The following is a 27,448-nucleotide window of genomic DNA, read 5'->3' as shown; positions in this document are numbered from 1 at the left end:
TAAATTAATTTAAATAACATTTTCATTCCATTTAATAATCTAAATAACATTTCATTTCACCAAATCTAATAATAATAAAATCCAATATCATTCAAAATTATTTATTTCTTCCAAACTCTTTCCCTCGCCGCTGAGACAGAGCTACACTGACACACATCAGAGTTGGGGGACACACACAGAAACACTCACTCCCGCCAAACCCAAACCCTAATCGAGGGTTTAAGCTCCGATAATAACAAACCACAATCCTCTCTCTCTCTCTGCGTCAATTCTCAACTTCGAATTCGAATCTAACGTGTTTCTTCCACCATGAGTTTCGCGGCGTACAAGATGATGCAGTGCCCCACCGGCATCGACAACTGCGCCGCCGGCTTCCTCACCCACTCCCGCTCCGACTTCGTTCCTCTCCAGCCCGACGACCTCGACGCTGCCGAGTGGCCCTCCCGCCCCCGCCACCACGTTGGCCCCCTCCCCAACCTCGTCGTCACCGCCGCCAACGTCCTCGAAGTCTACGCGGTCCGCCTCCAGGAGGACCAGCAGCCCAAGGATGCCTCCGACGACTCCCGCCGCGGTACCCTCCTCGACGGCATTGCCGGGGCCTCCCTCGAGCTCGAGTGCCACTACAGGTTCCGCCTCTGTCCCCTTGCTGGTTTCTGAAATTTCAATTGTGCTTAGGCTAGCTTATTTGGAAGAAATAATAATATTTTGAACTGTGGTAGTTGTGTGGATTTGCTGGAATTTAGAATGTGTAGTAACAATAAGGGGTTGGGTCTAGCATAGGGGGTTAGTCTCAATAATGTGGCGAATCACTAACGAGGTTCCGATTCCCGTTGAGAGAGGTGCTCACATTTAGTGTCTATCCACTTGTTCTGGAATCTGAATTGTGATTAGATTATCTTATTTTAAAGAAATAGTAGAAGTAGCGATTACTTTCTCAGAAATGGTCTCGGTTAGACATTTGAGCTGTGGTAGGTGTGTGGATTTGCCGGAATTTAGAATGTGTAGTACCAACAAGGGTTGGGTCTTGCAGAAAGGGTTACTCCTATCAATGTGGCAAACCAAGGTTCAATTTTCAAAAGAGAAAGATGCTCACATTTAGTGTCTGACTATGCTTCAAACATCTTTGTCTCTGTAGGAGTATACCCGGGAGAAATAAAAAAGAAAAAGTGTAGTGAAGAATAGAGTTTTTATTTCTCTTTTTTTTTTTTTTCTAATTCTTGTTTGCAATTGATGGTACATTGTGGATTGAGTAGTAGTTAGTGATAATTCTATGTGTTTGGTTAATGGTGCTGGGATGTAGATTTGGTTATTTTCAGCTTTGTTAGTGCAGAATTTACTGAAGGAGTTGAGTGTGGAGCATCTTATGCTGCAATGTAAATCTAATTGTGTTGCTACTGCTGGAGCATATAGTGTAAAATTTGCAAATATTTATGTTTCTTTAAATATTGATTTGCAATTGGTAGGTATATTGTGGATTGAGCTATGGAAATTTCATTAGTGATCACCAAGTGGGTTTTCTTAATGATGCTAGGATATAGATTAGATTGTTTTTAGCTTCTTTTAGCTGTTAAGTTTTCTGATTGACTGCGTGAATTTAGAATGTGAAGTCTGGAAATTTTCTTGTTTTTTTTTTCCAATTAAGTACAGTGTGGATTGATATAAGGGGATTTAGTTAGTGATGATAACATGGGTTTCCTTGATTATAATGGGAATGTGGAAAATGTCCTTGACTACGAACTTCTTTAATCTGTTGGATTTAGTGCTTGATTTTGGCATCTTACCTCACACATACTATTATACACATGACTCAGGTTGCATGGTAATGTTGAAACCATGGCTGTTTTGAGCATTGGAGGTGGTGATGTTTCTAGGAAGAGAGATTCTATCATCTTAACTTTCGCAGATGCAAAGATTTCAGTTCTTGAGTATGATGATTCTATTCACGGACTTCGTACTAGGTGAGTGCATATGAACAAAATATGCTTTTGTTCTGTTAAATTGTGTTCTTAATAGTGTGATATTTGGCTTTGCACTTCTGTGAACTAAAAATTAGAAGAATCATTAAAGGAAAAATAAGCCTTCAATTTTGTTGTGGAGTATGATTAAAAATGTTTTTATCCAACTCTTTTTTATACTTTTTCTACACATTGTATGCTTCTTCATTGATATTGAAATGGTTAGCTACTTAACTGAACTGTAAAGAGGTTGTATTCTATTTGAAATGTTATGAGTGGGGACATTCTAGTTCAACTTGGTAGGATGGGAGACAAGGTGTATTCCTCTATCAAGATGCTGTTGCTCTATTAGAAAGTTGTAATTGTAACTTTTCAATGTGGCTTGTTGAGGGAAATGACTTTAGCATTTTGATGAAAAAAATTCATTTATGAAGGCAGTGAAGTTAAAATGCACTGTAGATAATTATGTCATCTAAATTCTAATTACTGATTTTGCAGGTTTTTTTTTACAGTTATGTTGTGGGATTGGAGGGCTTTGTAGAGTACAAATCGTCCTTTATCCATGCTTTTTCTTTTTTATATTTTTTCTTTGTCTTGTAGATCTCTTGTCCTCATTTGTAGTGCTTTTCTTAATCTGACCTCTTTTGTTTTTAAGAGGAAAGATCAATGAGGGTAGGGGTAGGTATATCAATTAGATGACATTGGAGTTGTTTGTGTTACAGTGTGTTTGGAAACACGTCTTAGGGTGGATAAATCACATCAGTTTTATAAAAGAACGCGGAAGCTACATCACAGAGCTTCTAAACGGATGTGGAGAACTACGTCTCGGATGTGTAGTCAAACACACACTTAATCACACCCACCCACATAGAGAGAACTTATCAAGTGGGAATTGTTCTCATGGGAACAACTAATCTTGACCTGATATTGACTGTAATGGATGCATAAGATTAGAATTGAAGAAAAACAATATGACCATTCTATGTATGATTGTATGGTCAAAATTTGTTATTCTCATAATAACAAGCAAGAACAATTCTCACTTGATATGGGGCCATATATGTCATGTTTGTGTGTATGACATAATTCTGGATTTCTGAAGTTAACCAGGTTTAGTCTAGGTTAGGGTATTTTGTTAAGTTTGTTTTACTTGAAGGTGTAAAGATAAAAATGTTTTTATTTTGATGATATTTGACAGCAGTGATATAAGTCTTCTATTGTCTTTTGAAGGGTTGAAATTTGGAATATGTACAGGGCTTGCATAGAGTGAGCTGTTGCCATTTCTTTTTATTTGTTGTTTAGGGTCAGGGGTGTTGAATAATGATATGGCTTAAAACAGTTAGTTCATTGACTTATAGCATGTCAGTTGATAATTAGAAGTCATGTCATTTTACTTCAAACACTTATCTCTTGTCTAAAGGATTTAGCTTACCTGTTGTCTTTAACTGTTTCTTCTACCTTCCAGTTCTTTGCATTGTTTTGAGGGTCCAGAATGGCTTCATCTGAAAAGAGGAAGAGAACAATTTGCAAGAGGACCAGTGGTAAAGATTGATCCTCAAGGCAGGTGTGGTGGAGTTCTTATCTATGATTTGCAAATGATAATACTAAAGGCTACTCAGGTTTATCCTCTATGCCTTTTGAATTTGAAATTCTTTGCAGTATACTATACTACTCATTTACTTTGTAACCTGGTTTTTTGCTGAGCAAAAAAAACTTTGTAACCTGGTTATTAAAAAAATTACTATTCACTAGAAAGAGGAGGGACAGCCTAAGATGCCCAGTCTCTGTACATGTCTATAAAGGGAACTCCCTTGAAACATCCTTTAGTTCCATAACTGCTAGTTCATTCTTTTCATACATTTGCACTAGAAAGTAGGATGTGGATTCAAGTTTCTAAGGAGTCTAGTCATGCAGTTGCTGGTTCTGTTTTAATTTCCTCTCCTTTTCTCCAAATAGGGATAAGTCTGTTTTTGTAAACCTGCTTTGAAAGTCCAAGGTTCCATCCAAGGCAATGCCTTTCATTTGAATTGCTGTAAAAATACAAATGATTTGTTGTGGATTTGCAAACCACACAAAGGTTTCCCTCAATCCCTCCAAATGATTGTGTTTTGAGCCTGTTGATAAACTGATATTATTGATATCATAATAGAAAATGTAATTGGCCAATTGAATCTCTGAGCACTAACAGATACTTATAGTCAGAGACTCTAACAAATTCTTAATTATCTATTATCTCTAATTCTAACAGATTATCTATTGTAACCTAAGAAGCACAGACGTGGCCGTGCAGGGGTGTATCCCGTGTCGGAATTGTGCTGGTTGCGGATTCGGACACAACTCACGTGCGACGCGGTGTCTGAGTTCACTGGACACGGTTGGGCTGCCGGACACGCGCAATTGGATGCGGCCCACCATAGAAAAACATTTACAAAAGTGAACAAACTGCCTCAGCTGTCACGCACGAAATGAACCTTCTTCTTCTCCTTCACATTTCCCGCATTGCTAGCAAACCAAACACCATTGTCAGACCTCTGTCGCCACGCGCAGACCGCCGCACTCAGACCATGCCTGACCTCCGTCTCTGTGTGAAGACCAGGAAAATGGAAACTGAAAAAGAAACCTCATGGCCATAGTGAATAGCCTTCATCATGGCATAGCAACTGTCTTTGCCGCCTCTAACGAGTGCCACCACCTTCATCGTCGTCGCCACTTCCATGATTTAGTAGTGTTGCATCTTAGGGCTGCACTTACTGGACAAACAGAGAAGCAGCAGCAGTAAAAACGTTGTGTTTTGACTTCTCTTGCTTGCTGTTGGGCTTCCCTGCCTAGAAATAGAAAGACTAGATTGCTTGTGGTATTTACACCCCCACTACCAATAAATAAAAAATTGCAAGAATGATAATATTTATTATTTAAATGATTATGAAGACATATCTTAGTACTTTTTGTTAGACATATCTCTTGATGCCTCTTAGTAGTTAGTACTTTTTCTCAGATTTATTATCATATGAATATATAAGTTTTATTGTCATGTTTGATCATATTTAAATTTTTGTCATGTTGATATTGATCATATATATATGTGCTCGCCGTGTCCCCGTGTCCCATGGTTTTTATTGTAGGCGTGTCCCTGTGTCCGTGTCATGTTGGAAACCATGTCCGAATCCGTGCTCTTAGATCGTAACTAACTGACAGTTGTACTAACTAACAGGGGTTAACTCTTAACAGATAGAGTTAACTTACAGAGTGTACACTCACAGAGCCTTGGTTTTCTGTACATCAGTGGGCTCTGAGGATGTTTTGGTATCACACCTTCAATTTGCTGATGACACTGTCATGTTCTTAGAACCAAATGCCAATTCTTTTCTTCATTCTCTTTTGATTCTTAGTTTGTTCGAAATTATTTCAGGGTTAAAGATCAACCTTTCTAGTTGTGGATTGGCAGGTATCGATTTGAATTAATCTATCTTTATCCATTTTTGCCTCTTTGGTGGGATTTCAAACACTTATATGGTGACTTACCAATCTGGAGTTCTTGTGGGTGGTGATCCCCTGGCCCAGACCTTTAGGAACCTGCCATTTAAATGATTTCCGTGCAGTTAGACAGCTTGAAGGGTGCTTTCTATTTCCAAATTTCTTTCACTGGTCCGGTTTCTCTGTATAGTATCCCACTGTACTATGTCTCTCTTTTTATGCATACCAGTAGTTATTGCATATTAGAGTTTGAGAGAATCTGAAACTAATTTGGCATTGATCTGAATTAGTAAAAGACAGTTACAGACTTGAGTCATCTCTATATATAAAGTGACTTAACAGAAAACTAACTATAACAGTTACTAACTAACTAGAGTTAGTAACTACACCTAACTGACAACTAACAGTTGACGGAAAGTAAAAGACAATACATTTTACTTAGTGGAGTAAGTATACTCTAATACTCCCCCGCAAGCTCATGGTGGGTGAGTCCTAGCAGAAACAGAGGAATCACACACTGTGAGCTTGGTTTTGTACAATTCAAAGTTGGTAGGAGAAAGAGCCTTAGTAAAGATGTCAGCATATTGATTGAAGGCAGGAACATAAACAACTTGAAAGTAATGAGGGGCTTCTTTGGTAGGGGGCCAATGGGTTTACTAGAGACATCTTTGTTTTTGTTTTTACGTCTCTCTTTGTTTTGTTTGTTGGGAGATTTGCAGTTCCCATGAAGGAGGAGGTTTGGGTCTGGGAAACTTGGTATAGTTTTTGAGAATTTCTTATCCTCTTGCATATGTGTCTCTCCTCTTAAGAAAGTGGGTTTGGGCCTAACTCAATCCCAAAAGCTAGCTCATACTGTGAGGATTGCCCTCCACCTATATACTCTATCTTGCACTATTTCTAGCCAATGTAGGACTTGGATTTTTCCCAATACATTCCTTCACGCCCAACACTTTTGGATTTGGTGTGTGGATAACATGGTGGGTTACCCTTTGAATGAATTTAGCATAAACTTTGATACCGTTTTAGAATGTGGGTTTGGGTCTAACTCAACCCCAAAAGCTAGTTCATAGAGTGAGGGTTGCCTCCCACTTATATACTCTATCTTGACATTATCTCTAGCCAACGTGGGACTTGGGTTTTTCCCAATACACCCTCTCACGCCCAACACTTTTGGGCACGGTGCATGGATAACATGGTGGTGGCCCTTTGAATGGATCTAGGATAGTCTCTGATACCATCTTAAAATGTGAGTTTGGGTCTAACTCAACCCCAAAAGCTAGCGCATAGGGTGAGGGTTGCCCATCACTTATATACTCTATATTATCCTTATCTCCTTTTTTTAAAAAAAATAATATCTGTACAGCAGTAAGACATTTATGGTGCAGACATTTTAGGTTTAATATAATTAGGGAAATTGGATGTCCATAGAGGATTTAGGTCTTTCGGAGCAATTTCTCGTGCCATTTTCTTAGAATGTGAATTTGGGCGTAACTCAACCCCAAAAGTTAGCTCAAAGGGTGAGGGTTGCCCCTCACTTGTATACTCTAACTTAGTTTTATTTTTAGCCCATGTGGAACTTGGGTTTTTCCCAATACACCGCCTCACGCCTAGCACTTCTTGGGCTTGATGTGTGGATAACAATGGTGGGTGACCCTTTGGATTAATTTTGGATATACTCTGATACCATCTTAGATTCTTAGAATGTGAATTTGGGCCTAACTCATTTTAGTGGTTTTGGTTGGACTAGGAGTCAAGACAGCAAGATCCATTGCAGTGCGCTATACAAGCAGTTATTTGGTGCTTTTGGTTAGAGAGGAATGCCAGAATTTTTTAGGATAGTCACCTGAACTGTTGTTTACTAATTTTCAATAAGGAAGCTATGACTCAAACAACCATAATACTAATAGTACATTCTCAAGAATCAAGAGATCTTAAAATCAAATACGTTACACATTCTCAATGCAACTAATCGTAAGGAATTTAATGACCCAAGCAACTTCACTGTTTTCAAAATGAAATTACATCGTATAAATTAATACATTAGTCATAATTGTTGCTTCTCATATTGCAGTTGCATTGCATATACTCATGGAGCTATTATATAAAATTTGACCATGAAACTAAAGATCAATGACAAAGACTTTATTGAGCCATAATAATAAATTTTCTTATCCGTGCAGATCTATCACATCCTTCTTTGAATGGTTAACTATATAAAAGATCTTATACATGTATGTCTATTGCTTAAGCTACACCATAGCCATAATGCTCTTAACTGCAAATGTTGTAACCTAGCGTTGCATTCTGTAATCTACCTAACTTCTAAAATCAATTGTGATTCATTTTGTTAGTGTATTTACTCTTGGAAAAATTTCTTTTAGTTTTTTATTCATGTATTATTGTTGTCACTTGTCAGGTTGGTTCTGGTTTAGTTGGGGATGATGATGCCTTTGGATCTTCAGGAGCAGTTGCTGCTCGTATTGAGTCATCTTATATGATAAACCTACGTGACTTGGATATGAGGCATGTAAAAGATTTTACGTTTGTTTATGGTGAGTGTAAGAGAATATTAATATTTATCATATTGTCTCTTAAGTATATATTTCTAAAAATTTTGTTTTTATCTATTCCAAATGGCATCGTGTTATCCATGTAGCTGACCTCACTTAGTTAGATAAGACTTTGTTGTTGTTTGACTCTTAAGTATGTATTTATATATGGTAAAAATAAAAATACAAGCTTTCATGAGATGAAATTTGGATTTAGTTTTTGATAAAAATGGAATCATGGTTGTTGCTAGTAACATCAATAATCAATATTAAAAGTTCCTATAAATATATGTGTATTCTTATTTCTCTTTTAATTTTGCGGGGGTGGTGGAGGGGGAAGAAAATGGGGCCTAATCCAAAAGCAACAAAATAAAAGCAAATAGAAACCATCTTTGGCAAACATGTCTCCATCATAATCATATCAGCAGTGATAAGCATGGATAGACTAGAAGGGACATGAAACATTAGATTCAGGAGAAAGTTGCTGGTTCCAGTTGTGAGCCATCCTGCAAATTCATTTCCTTCACAGTTTGATTGACTGAAATTTAGTTCACTACTTCAATCCAGCCATAAGAAATGTGACAAGAAAAAGAGATGGTCTTTGTAACAGAACCTTGCCTTAGCATAACATAAATTTATTCCTGTAAGTTTGAAAGTTCACAGTTGACATTCAAAGAAAATTTAGGGTGCATTTGTATAAACTACTTAATTAAATGTTTATTTAATAAGCTCTTATCACATGATAGCTTATGTCATAAATTTAACCATGAAATTTAGTGAAGTAAGCTGAAGAGATTATTTTGATAAAGTTTCATCAAGAAGCATATTGAAAAAAGCTAAAGAAAGCTTATAGGAGTCCTAAGTTATATCCATAAGCTGAAATAAGTTCCATGTAAACTCTTCCAAACACCACTACACCACATCAGTTGTATGCAATACTTGCTCAATATTTGTTTTTGAGAGCAATGATAAATTGTAACATTGAATATCAGGATTTTATTTTTAATGCTAATGAATTTAATTTGTGCATAATAAAATATTTACTGTTGGTTTGGTCAAAATGACATGTTTCTTAAATTTATTTTACTGTTTCTTTATTTGTATCCTTTTTTATTAGTTGAATATAATATAATTAGTAGTGTTGTTTCTGGATCAAAAATTGAATTAACTAATGTTATATTGTATAATCATAATTAAATATAAAAATGTAATAGATTCTGGTTCCACTGCTTTTATTGCATTGCTTGTTTATCTATTTTCTTTGCCTGAAAACATATAATTTACATTAGTTTGTGTTATTTTTGTATTTAACGAGTATTGGGTTTACTTGTTGTATAGGCTATATTGAACCTGTAATGGTGATTTTGCATGAACGTGAGCTCACTTGGGCTGGGCGTGTCTCATGGACGCATCACACTTGCATGATATCAGCACTTAGTATCAGCACAACTTTGAAGCAGCATCCACTTATTTGGTCAGCTGTTGTAAGTTCAATGTAGATGCCTAGATGGCACTTCAATGTTATTTTGTTCAAAAGTGGCAATGACAAAAATGGAAGATATTTTACCCCTTCTCCCCTCCCCTCCCTCTCAATATCTAAGATAAGTTGGAGTATTTTAGGTTATGGCTCTGGTTTATTAATCTCCTTATTGACGGTTGCTGTCTATTTCTTTTTTTTATTTAGAATTTTCTTTTCATCTTATAATTTTTAGTTTTGTTTGCTCTTAACTTGTAGGTGAACAAATATAATGTTGCTAAATAGTGGCTATTATATTGTTTAAACAATTTTTGGTTTTGCTGTCTCTTAATTTCTAGGCAAACAAAATTGAATGTGAACAGGGTCTTCCAACATTATAATTACTATAATTACTGGAGAAGGATTTTAACACTCACTATAATTACTGGTCTTCCAACATTAGAGCAGGGTTTCTCAATAGAGCAGGATAGAACATTAGTGCAGATTTCTGTATAACCTAAATGATATTTCAGATTGGTTCAATGAAAACCAAATGTCTTGGGACCAAATCTGGACTGTTAGTTGTATTTTCAGTACCTCTGGTACTCAATTAATATATAATATTATGTTTGCTGATAAAAAAAAAAATTTGAATGTGAACAATAGTGTCTATTATATTGACTTTTTTTTGTTTAAAATTTTTTTTACTGCCTCTTCCATGTGAGATCTCTTTAGTAACCTGTTAATCAATGTGTGCATGGAGAGATTATATTTATAATAATATTTCCTCCTGGAAATCATTTGTATCTCTCAAGTCCAGCGTCTTTTAACTTCTTCTGATTGTTTTTCCCCTTTTTTCGCTTTAAACTGTTAAATTAAATTTGTGTCCTATTCATGTTGTCAGAATCTTCCCCATGATGCATACAAGCTTCTTGCGGTGCCATCGCCAATAGGTGGCGTTCTTGTAATTGGTGCTAACACTATTCATTATCACAGTCAGGTAAACATGTTGCCTAGGCATAATCATGCAATGTCTTCCTCAGATTCTGTAAATTGAAAAGATATTTAATTGTAGTTTTGTGTGTATTCTTACATTTTACGGTTTTTGGTTTGTAAGAGATAGAGAATAATCTAATTATATAGGTTGTTTTTGCAGTCTGCTTCTTGTGCATTGGCCTTGAACAACTATGCTGTTACACTTGACAGTAGGTGGTGATTCTTTCTCTGTCATGTACTCTTCATATAAAAGGAAATAAAATTCTAGGCTTGGATTTTTACAATTATTTGACATTACCTCTCGCAATTCATGCTCTGATTTGACATCCTCTTATGACACACAATTAATTTCTTCATATTGTATTAGGGTGTTAACATTTATAACCCCAATTACCTTCTTTTTCCTATTTCCAGTCAAGAGATACCAAGATCAAGTTTCAATGTTGAGCTTGATGCTGCCAATGCAACTTGGTTGTTGAGTGATGTGGCCTTGCTGTCAACAAAAACTGGCGAACTGCTATTGCTTATGCTTGTTTATGATGGAAGGTACACCGCTTATCCTTTTTATCTCCCTCATTCTCATTCTTTATGTTGTGGGTCATATGTTCATTTTAGCTGCTTGGGAGGTAGATGCGTAGGTTGAGATTACACTCCAACTGACATGATAGGAATATGTCTTTAGTTTCAGAAAAAGAAAATCTTGCTATTGTTAGTACTCCAGATAACTATTTTCAGCATTACTTCAATGTTCTGTTTCCTGTTCCTCTCTTTTTGTCATCGTATCATCTCATGCTACTTTTATGAAAGTTGAAGGTGTTTATACTCGATGCTTTATCTGGTTTCTATGCCCAACAGTTATAATTTTTTTGTATCAAAGAAAATTTAGTTTGAGTTTTTAATTTTTAGTCTATAGTAGATGGAAATCTATTTTAACAATTCTGAGTGGGCAACATGATTGAAGAAGAGTAATAGTTGCAGTTTTATCCCCTATTGCAACCATGGAAATCAATTTTAAGAATTCTAGAGTATACAGCATGATTGAAGAAGAGTAAGAGTTGCAGTTTTATCCCCTCTGGCAACCATTGTTGCAGTGCCATGTGCTCAAAACATTACTAAACGCAATTATGATAGAACCTCCTATATACATAAACCAACAAATATTTTTCATTTTCAGGGTTGTACAGAGACTTGATCTTTCCAAGTCAAAAGCTTCAGTTCTGTCATCTGTAAGTTTGAAAATTCTTTCCTTTTTGTTAATGTTGTTATAGATTTGAATCTAACCTTTACAGATTAATTTTTTTTTAATATCTGTAAAAATATGTTAGGGTATTACAACAATTGGAAATTCTCTGTTTTTCCTCGCCAGTCGGTTAGGGGACAGTATGCTGGTGCAATTTTCTTGTGGATCAGGTGTTTCCATGATGTCATCCAATCTAAAAGAAGAGGTATGCAATGGATGTCTTTAAATTCTTTGCTGCTTTCTTTTGATAGCTAATTTTAAAAACAGTAGATGCAAATATGCTATTCAAGTTGAGGGTTGTTTTTTGGTTCTATAAATATTTTCAAGCAAACCTGCTGTTGTCTTATTTTGTTACTTCTGTGTTCTCTATCAGTGAAGTGATTTATAAAATTTTCCCCTGCAATTTTATAGGTTGGTGATATTGAAGTAGATGCTCCATCAAAGAGATTGCGGAGGTCACCTTCTGATGCTTTGCAAGATATGGTTAGTGGTGAGGAGCTCTCCTTGTATGGGTCTGCTACAAATAGAACAGAATCAGCACAGGTAGTGTCTCGATATGGATAGAGGAAAAGCTCAGGAGATAAAGTTGGCATCTAACATCTTTTATTTGTTGATAGACACAATCCTTCTTGAATTTTCTGTGGTATTTTCTGAACTAGTTAAATAGTTATATTTTTGCTGCAGAAATCCTTCTCGTTTGCAGTGAGGGATTCATTGATTAACGTTGGTCCTTTGAAAGATTTCTCATATGGTTTAAGAATAAATGCTGATGCAAATGCTACAGGGATAGCCAAACAGAGTAACTATGAATTGGTCAGTATTTTTTGGTTGTTAGTTGTTGTTTTAATCTGAGCACTATTACCTTGCTTAGATAGGGAAAACAGGTGGGGGAGTGAAAGAAGCCATTTTACCACCTGCTTATATACTATTAATATTAATATTCCATAATGGTTTGTTTACATTATGTTTATCATTGTTCTGTTTACATTCAATATTTTTTGTTTCACATATATTGAGCTGCCATGCAGGTGTGCTGTTCTGGTCATGGAAAGAATGGTTCTCTGTGTGTTCTGCGGCAATCAATTCGCCCAGAAGTGATTACTGAGGTTTGTCCATGGTTTTCATTGGTGGGACATGTTTAAATATATTAAATATGTTTAATCAGGATGCTTATGTCATAAAATAATACTATTGAAGTTTCTCTTTACATCAATGTACAAAAACTAATGGCACTTTAATTTTTTATATTTTATCAATAGCATTTCAATTTTTTATATTATTCAATACAATTTTAAAGAAAATCAAATATTGGATTATGATATACTACTTAAGAGTACTTTCAGCCATCCAGTTGCTTTTAGCAATTTGCTGAATGGTCTAAAAAGAGTCTCTTATGAGTTATTATGAATATGAACCAATTTCCAATTGATAAAAAGGTTGCAAATGGTATGCAACATTCAATAATTTTTTTTGCGTAATGCATAATTTCAGGTTGAACTTCCTGGTTGCAAAGGAATTTGGACTGTGTATCATAAGAGCACACGTTCTCATAATGCTGATTCTTCTAAGATGGCTGATGACGACGATGAGTATCATGCTTACCTTATTATTAGCTTGGAGGCTCGAACTATGGTAATTACTTTCTGTTCAGTTTTGGAAGGATAAGCTATGACTCAAAATGTCTAATTAGTTTTGATTTTACATCTAATGCTATTTGTGGGTAGACTTTCTAGTCAAATAATTTGATGGTAAGAAATTTAAGTGTTACATCAGTGCCTAAACAAAGTAGTAGGGACATAATATCAGGCTCCAAACATGTTTGATCGTTTTCCTTATATTGCTTGCAAGGGGTATATAGTTGCCGATCACATGACATGAGTAACAGTCCCTAATAATACAACATTTCCGAGATAATTCTGAAGTATTTTTATATACTTGTATCTATTGCCACAACTTATTTTTAAACTTCATTAGATTTTTTCATATATTTATTTTTTAATTTTCTTAAATGGAAATTAAAGACTGGTACTCGGAAGCTGACTTACAGGTCTCTACTATGTAAGCAATGTGGCATCTAATCACAGCATCTATCTTTTTCCCTCTGTATTTTATTCACTCACCCTCCAGGTCTTTGTCATGTATATTTTTGTCTCTGTTGGGTGTTGGACTGTTGGCTAAATGCCAGATCGACTTTCTTCGCCCTTTACACTTTAGGATGCAGGACAAATGAGGGTTTACGATTTAACACTTGAAATTTGGGTTTCTATTTAGTGTTGAAAGATTTGGAATTAAAAGTCCACTTGTGTGTTTTTAGGGAAGATCAGTTTTCTGGCAATAGGAGAGGCATTCAATTGGTCTGCCAGTGCCAATGAAATTTGTGTTTTGATATTTATGGTAAATTGAAGGGAAAATCCAATCACAGGCACTGCCAAATACCTTATTTTTGGACAATAGTAGAAAACTAATAAAACAATCCTATGTGATAACAGCGGCACAACAAGCTTCAACATCAAATTTAACTTCAAAAGTTGGCTAGACTGAGGCTTGATTCTTGCTTAGCAGCTCCCCCCATGTGTTATCTCTGTTTCTTTTTAATGTTCTTCATGCTTCTTTGATCCTTATCTTCTATTTTTTCATGGTAGTTCTGTGTGCTTGATTTCTATATTCTGGCACTTCAATGTAATTTCTCACATCACAAATATTGGAAATTAAATTAAGGTAATATGTTATTGTTTATTCAAGGAAATTACAATGACATGTTTTTTTGGCCATTTATGATTAGGTACTAGAAACTGCTGATCTTCTTAGTGAGGTTACTGAAAGTGTGGACTATTATGTTCAAGGAAAAACACTTGCTGCAGGGAATTTATTTGGAAGGTGGGTCTTTATTGGTTGGTTATTGATGTTTCTGTAAGAATAAAATTGAATTAGAAGATGGGTTGTTATTTAACTTTCTGTTGTACTTCCTGCTTGTGGATCTTTACCATTTGGCTGGGATTTTATCTGTTTCTTGTCAGTTGTTGATTTTCTATTGTATGGAGCCATGGACTGTTACCACTTGCTGGGGAAACAGAAAGTGTGTTCCATTTATATTCTGTATCTTGATTTACCCTGTTAATTTTCGTATAGTCTAATGTCACATACTTTTCTATTTAGCTATTTAAAATTAAATTATAGAAATATAACTAATGCAGTCCTGGTTTTGTTCGTAGGCGTCGAGTTATCCAAGTCTATGAACGTGGTGCTCGAATTCTAGATGGTTCTTTTATGACCCAAGACGTAAGCTTTGGAGCTTCTAACTCAGAATCTGGTTCTGCATCTGAGAGTGCTATAGCACTTTCTGTTTCTATAGCTGATCCATTTGTCTTACTCAGAATGAGTGATGGAAGTATTCGACTTCTGATTGGAGGTAAATTTTGGTTAGTTATTTTTGTTCAAATAAATTCTATTTATTAACTTTTAAGTTTCTCATTCGTAGTTGTTCTCATAAGCTTTGTCCCTTTGTCGATTAGATGCTTTTGAGCCTTTTCCCCCTTTTTTTGTGATGCCCTTTTTCCCTTTTTCATTTCAATTTGCAGATCCTAGTACCTGCACTATTTCTGTCACTTCTCCAGCTTCATTTGAGAGCTCCAAGGGATCAGTTTCTTCATGTACACTGTACCATGATAAAGGACCCGAGCCTTGGCTGAGGAAAACAAGTACTGATGCATGGCTTTCTACTGGTGTTGGTGAGGCTATTGATGGCACTGATGGTGCTGCTCAGGACCATGGGGATATTTATTGTGTTGTTTGTTTTGATAATGGTAACCTTGAAATATTTGATATCCCCAATTTCAATTGTGTCTTTTCTGTGGAAAATTTTATGTCTGGAAAGAGCCATCTTGTTGATGCTCTGATGAAAGAGGTACTAAAAGATTCTAAACAAGGGGATCGGGATGGAGTGGTCAACCAAGGGAGGAAGGATAATATACCGAATATGAAGGTTGTAGAGTTGGCCATGCAGAGATGGTCTGGGCAGCATAGCCGTCCATTTCTTTTTGGGATTTTGAGTGATGGAACTATTCTTTGTTACCATGCTTACCTTTATGAAAGTCCAGATGGTACTTCTAAAGTTGAGGATTCCGCATCAGCTGGAGGATCCATTGGCCTTAGTAGTACCAATGTTTCCAGGCTTAGAAATTTGAGATTTGTTCGTGTGCCCTTGGATGCATATCCCAGGGAGGATACCTCAAATGGATCACCTTGTCAACAAATTACTATTTTCAAGAATATTGGTAGTTATCAGGGATTCTTCCTATCAGGGTCAAGACCAGCATGGGTTATGGTGTTGAGGGAACGACTTCGTGTTCATCCACAGGTCAGAACAAACCCACCATTATGTGTAATTCTATCTATTAGATATTGAACTTGGTTGTGCTTGTGATATAATTTCTTTCAACGTTTGTTCTTGGGGATACCTGAGTAACATTTTAAAATGTACACCCTTCTTCATTGTAATTAGTATGTTCAAAGAAGTTCTATTTACCAGCTGATTGGACTGCATATCATTCTTGAACCATTATGGGCCAGCCATCACATCGGATGACTGGCCCATGATGGTTCAAACTATGACTGCATTTTTTTCGCTTGATTTTTATATCTAAATGAACACTATGATGCATTTTATTAATATTTTTAATACAGAAGAAATTTGAAAAAAAATCTTACTGTTGTCTTCTGTGTCAGCTATGTGATGGATCTATTGTTGCTTTTACCGTCCTTCACAACGTGAACTGCAATCATGGACTTATATATGTTACATCACAGGTACAGGATGATACTTTGCTTTTATGGATGAATTGTCATAAACTAGACCTGTAATTGTGGCTAATTTTTTCTTTTGGATCTTCTCTATAGGGTGTTTTGAAGATATGTCAGTTGCCTTCTGGCTCAAACTATGACAGCTACTGGCCTGTACAAAAAGTGAGCTTTCTTCTGTACAAACTACGAAATCTAGATTTTTTTACCTGATTTGGTTGGACCTTTTCTAATATTTGTTATCATTCTTAGATTCCACTAAAAGCCACACCACACCAAGTAACATACTTTGCGGAGAAGAACTTATATCCACTTATTGTCTCATTCCCTGTAAGTTTATATTTTTATTTTCAATTTTAATTTTCTAGAAATATTCAAGAGCATGATTGTTAGGCTTACTAGGTTAGAATTCTTACTCAATAATAATTACAAGCATTTCTTGTGGCTGAAGTCTTGAACTTGAACATTTGTCTGAATTTGAATTATCTTATTTTTGGAGCTTTTTTTTTTTTTTTGCAGCTCTTGAAAAAGCTTGACCCAAAAAAGTGATTATTTTGCAAAACTAGATGTCAAATATATTTAATAATCCAAGCATTTGTAATCACATAGGGGGTGTTTGCTTTAGGGTAAAGTTTTGCATTCCCGGGATTATTATACCTGGGAATGCTATTCCCTTGAACATGTGTGTTTAGTATTTAGTAATTTAAGATAAAAAGTTAGAATTTATTTAATTAAAACATTAAAAGTGAAAGAGAAAGGTTGAAGAATCTAGTGAGAATAGGTAGTTATTGTCGACAATAACTTCCATTCCCATGGGAATATCGAATACCACCCCCTCATGGGAATAATAAATGCTTATATTGTGAGAGCATAACTTTCCTTGGAATAAAATATACCCGGGAATATATTATCATAACCTCCTAACAAACATGAGAATATTCATTCCCACCCTCATATTCCTGGGAATAAAAGAAGATAACATGAAAAAAATGCCCCCTTGTGGTACATTATGAGTTATTTCCAACTTTTAAGCTAAGAATTAAACTGGATAAACTAGTATTCCTTATCATAGAAAAAAATTATTTAAGATTTTCTTATGAAGTAACCACTAGTCATTAGTTTGTTAATTTAGTAGCTTATTTTAACCCATCTGTGCTTCATTTCAATATTTGTGATTAAAAGTTGCTGGTTCTTTATATTATTATTTTTGGCCTGGTGCTAAATGTTTTTTTCTTACTTCATTGGATGAATTGTCCTCTTGTTTAGTATTGTAATTTAGAAGGAGCAACTCCATTGATTGCTTTTTAGTCTTTAGTCTTGTTAAGGAAGTGATGACACTTTAATCATTCTCATCAGGTTCTTAAGCCACTAAATCAAGTTATTTCTCTGGTTGACCAAGATTTCAACCATCAAAATGAGAGTCAGAATATGAATCCTGATGAGCAAAACCGCTTTTATCCTATTGATGAATTTGAGGTTCGTATTATGGAGCCAGAAAAGTCTGGTGGCCCTTGGCAAACAAAGGCAACAATACCTATGCAAAGTTCTGAAAATGCCCTTACTGTGAGGATGGTTACTTTACTGGTAATGTTTTTTGCTTTGGCTTTTGAATTGTGGATGCTGATTATTGCTGAACCTTATAAATGAAAATGATCTTTATTGCAGAATACAACCTCAAAAGAAAATGAAACACTTTTAGCCATTGGTACTGCTTATGTGCAAGGAGAGGATGTTGCTGCAAGAGGACGTATCCTCTTGTTCTCTTTGGGGAAAATTACTGATAATCCACAAACTCTGGTATCCTCATGAATGCTTTCTTTTTAAGTGACCAAAAGTGTGTCCCGTTACTCTAAATTTGGGTGATGCCTTTATTTGGACATGATCATAAATATCCTTCTTCTTTACAGGTTTCAGAGGTGTACTCTAAGGAATTAAAAGGTGCTATATCTGCCTTGGCCTCACTTCAAGGCCATCTATTAATAGCATCTGGTCCAAAAATTATTCTGCACAAGTGGAATGGCACTGAGTTGAATGGTATTGCATTTTTTGACGCACCGCCATTACATGTTGTGAGCTTAAACATTGTAAGTGACAGTTCCTTAAATCTTCCATTATGATGAATACAAGGCCACTGAAACAGCATGCTTAATTTAGTTACTTGCTTCTGTGTTCAACCTTCTGAAGTTTCTCTTATTGAATTAAAATTTGTTGGTAGGGTAAAATTAGAAATGTGTTCCTGGTTGTTTTCAAGAGCAATAATCTTTCGATTGGAAACTTGATATAACATGAGAAACTCATATAACTGTATGTTATCAAATGATTAATAGTTTCCCCCACCCCCACCTCTTGATTAATAGCTGTCATCATTTTTGTAGGTAAAGAACTTCATCCTTATTGGCGATATCCATAAAAGCATATACTTTCTTAGTTGGAAAGAGCAGGGTGCTCAATTGAGCTTATTAGCCAAGGATTTTGGTTCTCTCGATTGTTTTGCGACGGAATTTTTGATTGATGGAAGTACTCTTAGTCTCATGGTTTCAGATGATAATAGAAACATCCAGGTTTGTCTTAGGATTACATGGTAATATATTGTTTCCATTTGTTTGTTGTGCTGTGCATTTGCACTTCTTAAAAGATAACAGGTAAAAAAATGAGGTTCTTTTAATTGAAAATTGTGCTCCATTCTTTCTTCTTTCATTAAAGTTCTCAGTTCATATTCTCTAAATTTTATCTATTTTTTTCCTATTAATTTTACCATCATCTTTCAGTTTTTGACTTCATTGCTTTGTTTTTATTGCTCCCAGATTGATGGGGATTATGTGTATACCGTGACTTATTATCTATCTTGAATTTTTTTTTATTTTTTTTTTTTGAGTATTTATGTGTAGTATAAATTATTTAGTTTGTATTATAATATTCAAAATAGTGCCCTTCCCACTTTCACTATCCCTCTATAGTGTTTTCAGGGCTAGCCCCTATGCGTCACTGTTCAGGATTGATAACTATGCTTGAATCACTTTCCTTCCTAGTTTTACTAGATTATATGGTGTATTATTTGTAATTTATAATAAAAGGAGATTGATAGAAACCAGGTATCTATTAAGAAATAGGGGTAAACCCCAATTACAAAGATAGGAACACCATAGAACATCGAGGGTCTGCACCTCCTGTTGCCCTAAGGCACCAATTCTCTTACAAATTATAAGATATTTGTCCCTCTCAAGTCTCAACCCCTTTTCTTATTTATAACATGTCTTATTTCATAAGCGTACTAACCTACCTACCTGCCTGACTCCTCACTACCAGACCCTAAAACTAACAGGCATCAAACCAATTTTTCTTGTAAAGGTTTGCATGATGAATCTGCAATATAAATCGTCTATCTCTGATAAACAATTTTTCCAGTTAAAATATAAATCTATAAAACCTACAATGATTATATGCAGTTTGTGAAGGCCCAATCTCCATCATCGATATGGTTGGACTGTATTTGATCTTAGCAACAGCTATAATTGAGTCAGTGTACCCCTATAGGCTGCTGGTAATGTTGGCCAAAGTAGTCGTTTCTCTTGATGTCCCATTTAGAAATAAAGTTCACTAAGGATAGCTTAACCTGAACTTATTCCTTCCCCTCAGTTCTTTCTATATTTATATTTTGGTGTTTGTCCATTTACCTTTTTTTCTCTTGGTTGTAATTGTGACTCAATAATGATTACTAGGATTTCTTATACCCCTACCCTATTTACCTTCTTTCTATTTATACATTCTTTAATCCAACAATCAGGAAAATTGCTTCTTTAATTGAAAACTTGAAAGCTGTATCTGAAGTTATCATTATTGAGTCGTGTTTATTTTTATTTTATTATCTTTTTTGTCAAGACATATAACCTTTGAAATGTCTGGTGAACAGATTTTTTACTATGCACCAAAGATGTCTGAGAGTTGGAAAGGACAGAAGCTTCTTTCAAGAGCTGAATTTCATGTTGGTGCCCATGTGACTAAATTCTTAAGGTTGCAAATGCTATCCACTTCGGATAGAGCTGGTTCAGTTCCAGGCTCAGATAAAACCAATCGTTTTGCCTTATTATTTGGTACCTTGGATGGAAGTATTGGTTGCATTGCACCTCTTGATGAAATCACATTTCGCAGACTGCAGTCTTTGCAGAGAAAACTTGTTGATGCTGTACCCCATGTTGCTGGCCTGAACCCCAGAGCTTTCAGATTATTTCGGTCAAATGGAAAGGCCCATCGGCCAGGCCCTGACAGTATAGTTGATTGCGAGCTGCTATGCCAGTAAGTTTTATCTTCAGCCAGTATTACTGTATGTGGTATTGAGAAATGGATATCAAACTGAGAGTCTTATTAAAAAATTAAAAGAAAAAAGCTGTTATTCGATATATGTATGTTGAAGAATTGTTTGCCTTTTCACAGCAAGAAATTAATGGCCATATAAAATGCATGAACCTTGCATAGTTCCAAACAGAAATTGAATCATAAGTAGTTAATGAACAAAACATAACTCTGCAAGAAAATCTAGGTGAATTTTCTCCACTTAAACATTCTATAATAGTCAATCAGGTGAAAAGCTATACCTTGTGCTTACAGACCTTACCTGTTTCAGATATTTACATTTTTGTCTTTTATATTTCATTAATAATATGCGAGCTCCTTGTTTTGAAACGTAAAATCTGCCTTGGTCTTCTTTGTTACAGTTATGAAATGCTTCCATTGGAGGAACAGCTTGAAATTGCTAACCAGATTGGAACAACTCGATCACAAATTCTGTCAAATCTAAGCGATCTGTCTCTTGGAACAAGCTTCTTGTGAACAGTCATCTTTTGTAGATCAGGGAACAGTGCTGCCCATGTTTCCCAAGCTCTTGGCAGTTATTTATTTTGATGCAATGGCATCTTATTATCACAATTAAATGCTCCACTATGTTGAAGGCTTGGGTAACTGATGAGATCGTAGCCTAACTCTCTTACGGCCCTTGGAAACAGTGAATGCAGACAAACTATGGATAGTGATATCTAAAATTGATTCCAATGTATGTTTCATTGGAAGTAGGGGTGTCTGTTTAATGCTCTAATGGACGAGGTGGATGTAACATGAATTTTGTTCATCTAAAGAAACAAGTAGGAAACTTAACCCCACTAGAAAGCCCGGCCCGGACATTCTTTCTTTTCTGTATGTCAGCATCAAGAAGTTTCTGTAACTTGTAATTATTATTACTTAATACTTTTGTTCGCTCCATAATATGATGGTTTAGTTTCAAATGGTATTTAAATTTGTCATGGGTGTCTGTTGCGGGGGACAGCCATGGATACATGTGTGTGTGCTCAATTTAGTAGTTTTCCATTGAAAAAGGAAAATTAGAAAGACGCTGACCTGAATTTTCAATATTACGAGCATGAGTGAAGTTTTCGGTTTAGTTATTTATGTTTCTATATTTCCAACCAATAATGCTTCTAAAATCTAAATAGTAGCTTTCTATACATAGTGTTCAGATCAAGCCTACAAGGGATCCAATTTCTTTATCGGTCATCAGTCATAATAGCTATCTTATCATACAAATATAACTTGTAATAGGACCTATTATTATTTATGTGGGGTTAATTAAATGTGAGGAAGATTTTAAAAATGGTTTGTGCGATGACAAAATGCCTTTTACCATTATATTGATATATTGATTGGTACAGTTAAGTTTAATAACATACACTTGTACTCCCATGCAAGTTTTGAAGTTTTATTTGCAATCATAATTATGGTCTTAAGGTTGCGATCTTAGACACCTTCACCATCGTAATTGTAATTGTATTTGTCTACAAATTTATCAATTATATCATAAAATACAATTTAAATCATGCTCCCTTGAAACAGAAAACTGAGTTTAAAAATACCATTTCTATCTATCAAAATCTGATTTAGACTTGACCTTAATTCATCGACCGAAAGTCAGTGGCTGCTGATAAGTTAGCATTGATGTCATGCTATAGGAGAAATACATAAATGAGTTGATAGATCTCATGAGGTTACTCCAATGGCAATTCTCAAGAAAAAGCTCTCGCACCCTTTCCTCGATGCTCCTCCCATGTCAGGAAAAAAACAAAATAGGGTCATTGGATGTCACCAATTATGATGTCCATTGTTATGAAGATGAATATTCAATCTCTTTGGAGGTCTAAATTACAAAATCACAGAATTGAATGTTTTGGGCAATGATTCAATGGTTCTGTTGGCGAACTGTTGTGACCAGATACTATATACCTACAATGTAGTAATAGTTACATTATCATTATAACATTTTCTTACAAATCTTTCATAACTTTTTTTTTTCGTTTTATCTCCTTTATTACATCACTCATTTTATTACACACTTTTCAACATTTTCTCATATATTTTTGTAACCATGGACATTGAAGTCTCAGCCATTTTGAGTTAATGTCTGTAAATAAATTAAAACTTTAAAAAATAGAATTACAGTTTAATTTCCATCTATTTTCAATTTAAAGATTTTTACACTATTAATCGGTTCTTACGTTGGCAATTAGATATCTAATACCTATGATTTGGTTCTATATCGAATAAAGTATTCGGTTAGGACGAGAGGATACCTAATGCATCCAAACTAAGTACTCTCTCGGCCACATACCCACATATTTCGTATAATATTTATTGGCCTTCAACATATGCAAATAACGAGTATCACTTGACTATGATTATCGTCAATAAATCCACTTAAGGGTAATTATTTGATTAGAAGCACCTAAGCAGGATTAAGATGTGTATTACTTAACTGGTAATCAGGACGTGCGGGCCCATAGCCTCCAGACCCTATGGAGCGTTGGAGTGTCTTTTGCAGGTATTCCCCCCTCTCCCCTATTTTGAACTAACATATACCAAATTTCGACAAGGAATCATCCAAGAAGACCATTCGACATAACAGAAGACCTTTCGGTATAAGCGTAAATGTCCGGTTAATTTTTAACATGAACAAATTTTATACAAAAAAAAACTAATAATTCATTTATGATTGCGAGTTCAAAATTCACACACAACACTCATGTAACACATTAAAACCTGTATTAACAATTCCCTGTTTTAGATATGTTGAAGCCATTAACCTAATTAAAGTCTAAAGTAAAAGTAGAAGGAGTTGACTCCACATGTGTATTAAGGGAAATGTTAGTCACACCTTTTGAAAGCACTCTTTAGTTAAAATTTATTGGAAATTATAAGATTCAGTGGGTCTTAGATCTTATTTAATGATTCTCTTTAATTTTTAATATATTTTAACTTATAAAAAAATATTCATGAAGGAGTGTATTAAAAACTGTGTTGTTAGCCCTCCTTGTGTATTAATTAATTAAATCAACAAGATGATGCAGCAGCCGCAGTTCAACTCAAAATGACAGAATTCTCTTCCAAATTGTTAGTAAACTCTCTTTGTCGGCACTATCCATCTATTCATCAACTATATTTAGTATTGCGGCTTTTCACAGACCTTTAATTACTTACTTCAACACGGAAATGATAGTAGTTAGGCAGGTTCGGATTGCATTTGTGTAAATCCACGAGAAATTCTTAGTCATTCTACAGAATCGGATCATTATATTTTAATCCTTGAAGTCCCTTTTTGAAATGCACGACATTAAAATCTCCAATAAACTTTTTGAGATTGTACACGACATTGTTGTTTCTTAATGGTTACTTTTGTTAATATAATTTGTCTAAAAGAATAATATTTTAGTATAAATATTGTGAACTTATACCAACATAATTGTCTGTTACTTATATATACATTCATTCATTTGTATAAGAAATAATGAATACATTATAATTAGTGTGTGTTTCATTCAAAGTATACGTTTGGTGCAAGCTAGTTTCAGACATTATTGGTATGTTGATTAAGGTTTCACGGTTCTGGTTAACTAGTCTATCACTTCCACTGGGGACGTGAGAAAGATGGATTCTAACTTCTAAGGTTGTCTTAATGTGTATGGAGTGTTGCGGGAAACGTGATGGAAAAGAAAAGAATACTCGAGTCTGAACTCGATCTAAAAGACGTAAGCGTCTTAAATTAATTGAGAGAAGAACCAAAATGAAAAAAAAAAAAACTCAATTAAGGTTACTTTATAAATAACAATCATTTTCATGGGGTTATGTTGATGTAGTGGTGGCTGCGTATGGAATGATGGATAGTGGTGTGTGTGAATGGCATCTCCCTAGGTTTTGTGCCAACCTTCTCAATTATCTTTCCTTTCAATCCTTTATGGACCTCTTATTACCAAAACTTTCAGATTAATTAGACGTTTAGCTAGACAAAGCTTTTCATCTTTCTAAGCCTATAGTTTTGGTACTAGCATTCAAAATCTAACCAATTTTAGTTAAAAACTAAAAAGGGTAAGATGAAACATCCAAAATCAAGTAGATTATAAAATTAGAAAAGATTATAGAGATTGATTGGATATTGGATTCGACTGCTTTGTGATTAAAACTGATTTAATGATCTAAATAACAACAATAATAAATAAATAAATAAAATTTGTTACATTGCGGTATTTTCATAAAATAGCACAAATCATTTAAATCTCAAAATTGAATTAACATTGACCAACCAATACTAAATTGATATTGATGACAACAATAGTTGTAGTGCACACCTTAAAACTAGAGTCGTTAAAATGGGTTTTGGCCCGTAGGTCAGTCCGGTCCATTGCGGGTTAGAGGTGGGACGAGTTCAATTTTTTTTAAAAAATATCGGTACCGTCAATTTTTCAGCTCAGTCCACTTAGCCGTGAGTTAGGTGGGCTCAACATGTGGATTAGTGGGCCAGCCCATCAATCCACCATATTTAAATAATATATTATTTTATTTTATTATTATTATAAATTTATAATTGTTAGGAAGTTAAGTTTTTATTTTGTACCAAGTTAGCAACCAAATTCAAATAATGGACCAATTCCTATTTCCTAGCCCAAACATAAGACAAATAAACAAGCTCAATTGACAATTGTTATAACGCTACGCAACGCAAGCATAAATACTAGATAGGCAAGGCATTAACTAAAGCAACACATAATGCACAAAGAAAAAAACACGACAACAAAAGTTTCGTGCGTCCTTCAACACATGGTTCCTTAAAGCAATTCACCTAGTTATCTGCTCCCCTGAACACAAAGTTCAAGATCATCACAGGATCCAAACACAAACAACAGATGGGGTGAGTTATCACATTCCTAACTAATAGAGAAAAATAAGACAATATATAGGTATAAATATTATATAACAAAGTACAATTTACTTGAGCATAACTCACGTTATTTCACCACAAGTCTCATTCGTTTTCACAACATTCGCATACTCAATAGTCAAAACACAATATCATTAAATCAATCAATATAGAACAATACACAAGCGTTATGCAGCAGATACACTAAGACTCAATCCTATATGCAATGTGATACCATGTCAGTGAAAAACCTCGTCGGACGTCTAAGAGTACATGACAAGACAAACCACACACTAGCAAGTCAAGTCACTCTCACTAGGTAATATCATAGGGAGACCAGTCAGGGTCACAGTATTTTGCGAGAATGCTCTAACCATGTGGGATCGACACAAGCTTAAAGGAGCACTCAAACTGGGTGACCCCCAAGGCCTACACTCCGAAGAGTCTGTCAGGGCCTCTCCCTCCTGATTTAGGTCTAACCCCAAAAAAATTTTAGCAAACAGACTCTATCCATGAACTATACAAAACACACGACTCATCAATTGTTCTCAAATATTTTTAACTCGTTGTCCTTTAAGGGTCTTAGCATTAACCCGTCACCCTTAAAGGGTCTTAGCATTAACTCGTCGCCCTTAAAGGGACTTAGCATTAACTCGTCGCCCTTAAAGGGTCTTATAGTCGTGTGATGGTACAATCCACAGTTTACAACTCAATGCACACAACATCTCAATCACATGCATACTCAATTTATCACATACACTCGATTTCAATCACAATGTTATAATCTCAAAATAACATGTTATCACACCTTATGAATCATACACACTTTACCTATGAACTATGCAATACACACAACTACTTAATTATTTTCAAAACCATTTTAACCCGTCGCGCTTGTGATTAAACTCATTGGATTCCCACAATGGATCCCATCATAATACTCGTCACGCAAAACTCGTCACCCTTAAAGGGTCTTACAGTTGTGTGATTGCACAATTCATAGCTCACAACACAATACACATCTCAATATACATGTATTCCATCATTCAACACATGTTCAATTCACCACATACTCACAATTTGAATCATCATTTCATATCCTCAATATAACAATTTATACAAAAGACTATCACAACCTGGAGAGTAAAACCCCTCAAATAATATCACACAATTATATCAAAATCATAGGTCAAAATATACAAATATCAAGAGTACAATTTATCAAGCAATTCCCATTAGGACATCAATATTTTATTTATAATCTTAAAGGAAAAATTGCAATTTAATAAACATCCAAAAATAAAACTCTAATTTAATCCTCTAAGGATCCCGACACATGTTCTTACTAGCCCCAATTGTGAACAACTCATCCCTTATCTCTAAGCGGACTCACATGTCTTCCGACAGCGATAACAGCATCTCCAGCGGTTCCCTGAGATTCCTCCAGTTTTTCCTCCGACTTCTCCGATAGAGTTCTCAAACGTCAGAGAGACGGATAAGGGATTGAAGCCTCCATATGTACTGTCTTCGTGTGATTCCTTTTTCTCTCTCCATGAATATTATATCACAAATCCCAACGGTTAAAGTGTGTAGAATAGAATTGAAAACTACATATCAAATTTTCATGAAAATCCAACGGTTAACAAAACCGGGACCATAGTTTTACTTAGACCGTTTTGGGTTTCTATGGGAAAAGAGAAAGCTATGGTGAAAAGGGTATTTCTCTTAGATCCGACATGTTTTTAAAAT

General features: G+C 35.2%; 1 protein-coding gene across 2 annotated transcripts; it reads left to right on the top strand.

Annotated features, from left to right (window-relative positions):
- The first annotated feature begins 112 nt into the window (after nt 1-112).
- Nucleotides 113-21,743, top strand: LOC100801803 (cleavage and polyadenylation specificity factor subunit 1). Of its 2 annotated transcripts, XM_003533991.4 has the most exons (26): nt 113-626; nt 1,812-1,958; nt 3,421-3,574; nt 7,846-7,981; nt 9,317-9,462; nt 10,339-10,434; nt 10,591-10,643; nt 10,845-10,976; nt 11,605-11,656; nt 11,756-11,875; nt 12,082-12,213; nt 12,355-12,483; nt 12,699-12,776; nt 13,162-13,302; nt 14,453-14,547; nt 14,883-15,079; nt 15,249-16,027; nt 16,396-16,476; nt 16,567-16,632; nt 16,720-16,797; nt 17,824-18,051; nt 18,133-18,264; nt 18,375-18,551; nt 18,843-19,028; nt 20,378-20,760; nt 21,180-21,743. In XM_003533991.4, the coding sequence occupies exons 1-26, from the start codon at nt 310-312 to the stop codon at nt 21,292-21,294; spliced, it is 4,350 nt and encodes a 1,449-aa protein (XP_003534039.1). In that variant the 5' UTR covers nt 113-309; the 3' UTR covers nt 21,295-21,743. The 2 variants fall into 2 exon arrangements, with proteins under 2 accessions (XP_003534039.1, XP_006587381.1); XM_006587318.4 differs by lacking the exons at nt 113-626; nt 1,812-1,958; nt 3,421-3,574 and adding an exon at nt 4,676-4,809.
- Nucleotides 21,744-27,448: the final 5,705 nt, after the last annotated feature.

This window comes from Glycine max, chromosome 9, assembly GCF_000004515.6.
Source record: "Glycine max cultivar Williams 82 chromosome 9, Glycine_max_v4.0, whole genome shotgun sequence".
Classification (NCBI taxonomy): domain Eukaryota; kingdom Viridiplantae; phylum Streptophyta; class Magnoliopsida; order Fabales; family Fabaceae; genus Glycine; species Glycine max.
This window is presented reverse-complemented; position numbering and strand designations above follow the sequence as displayed.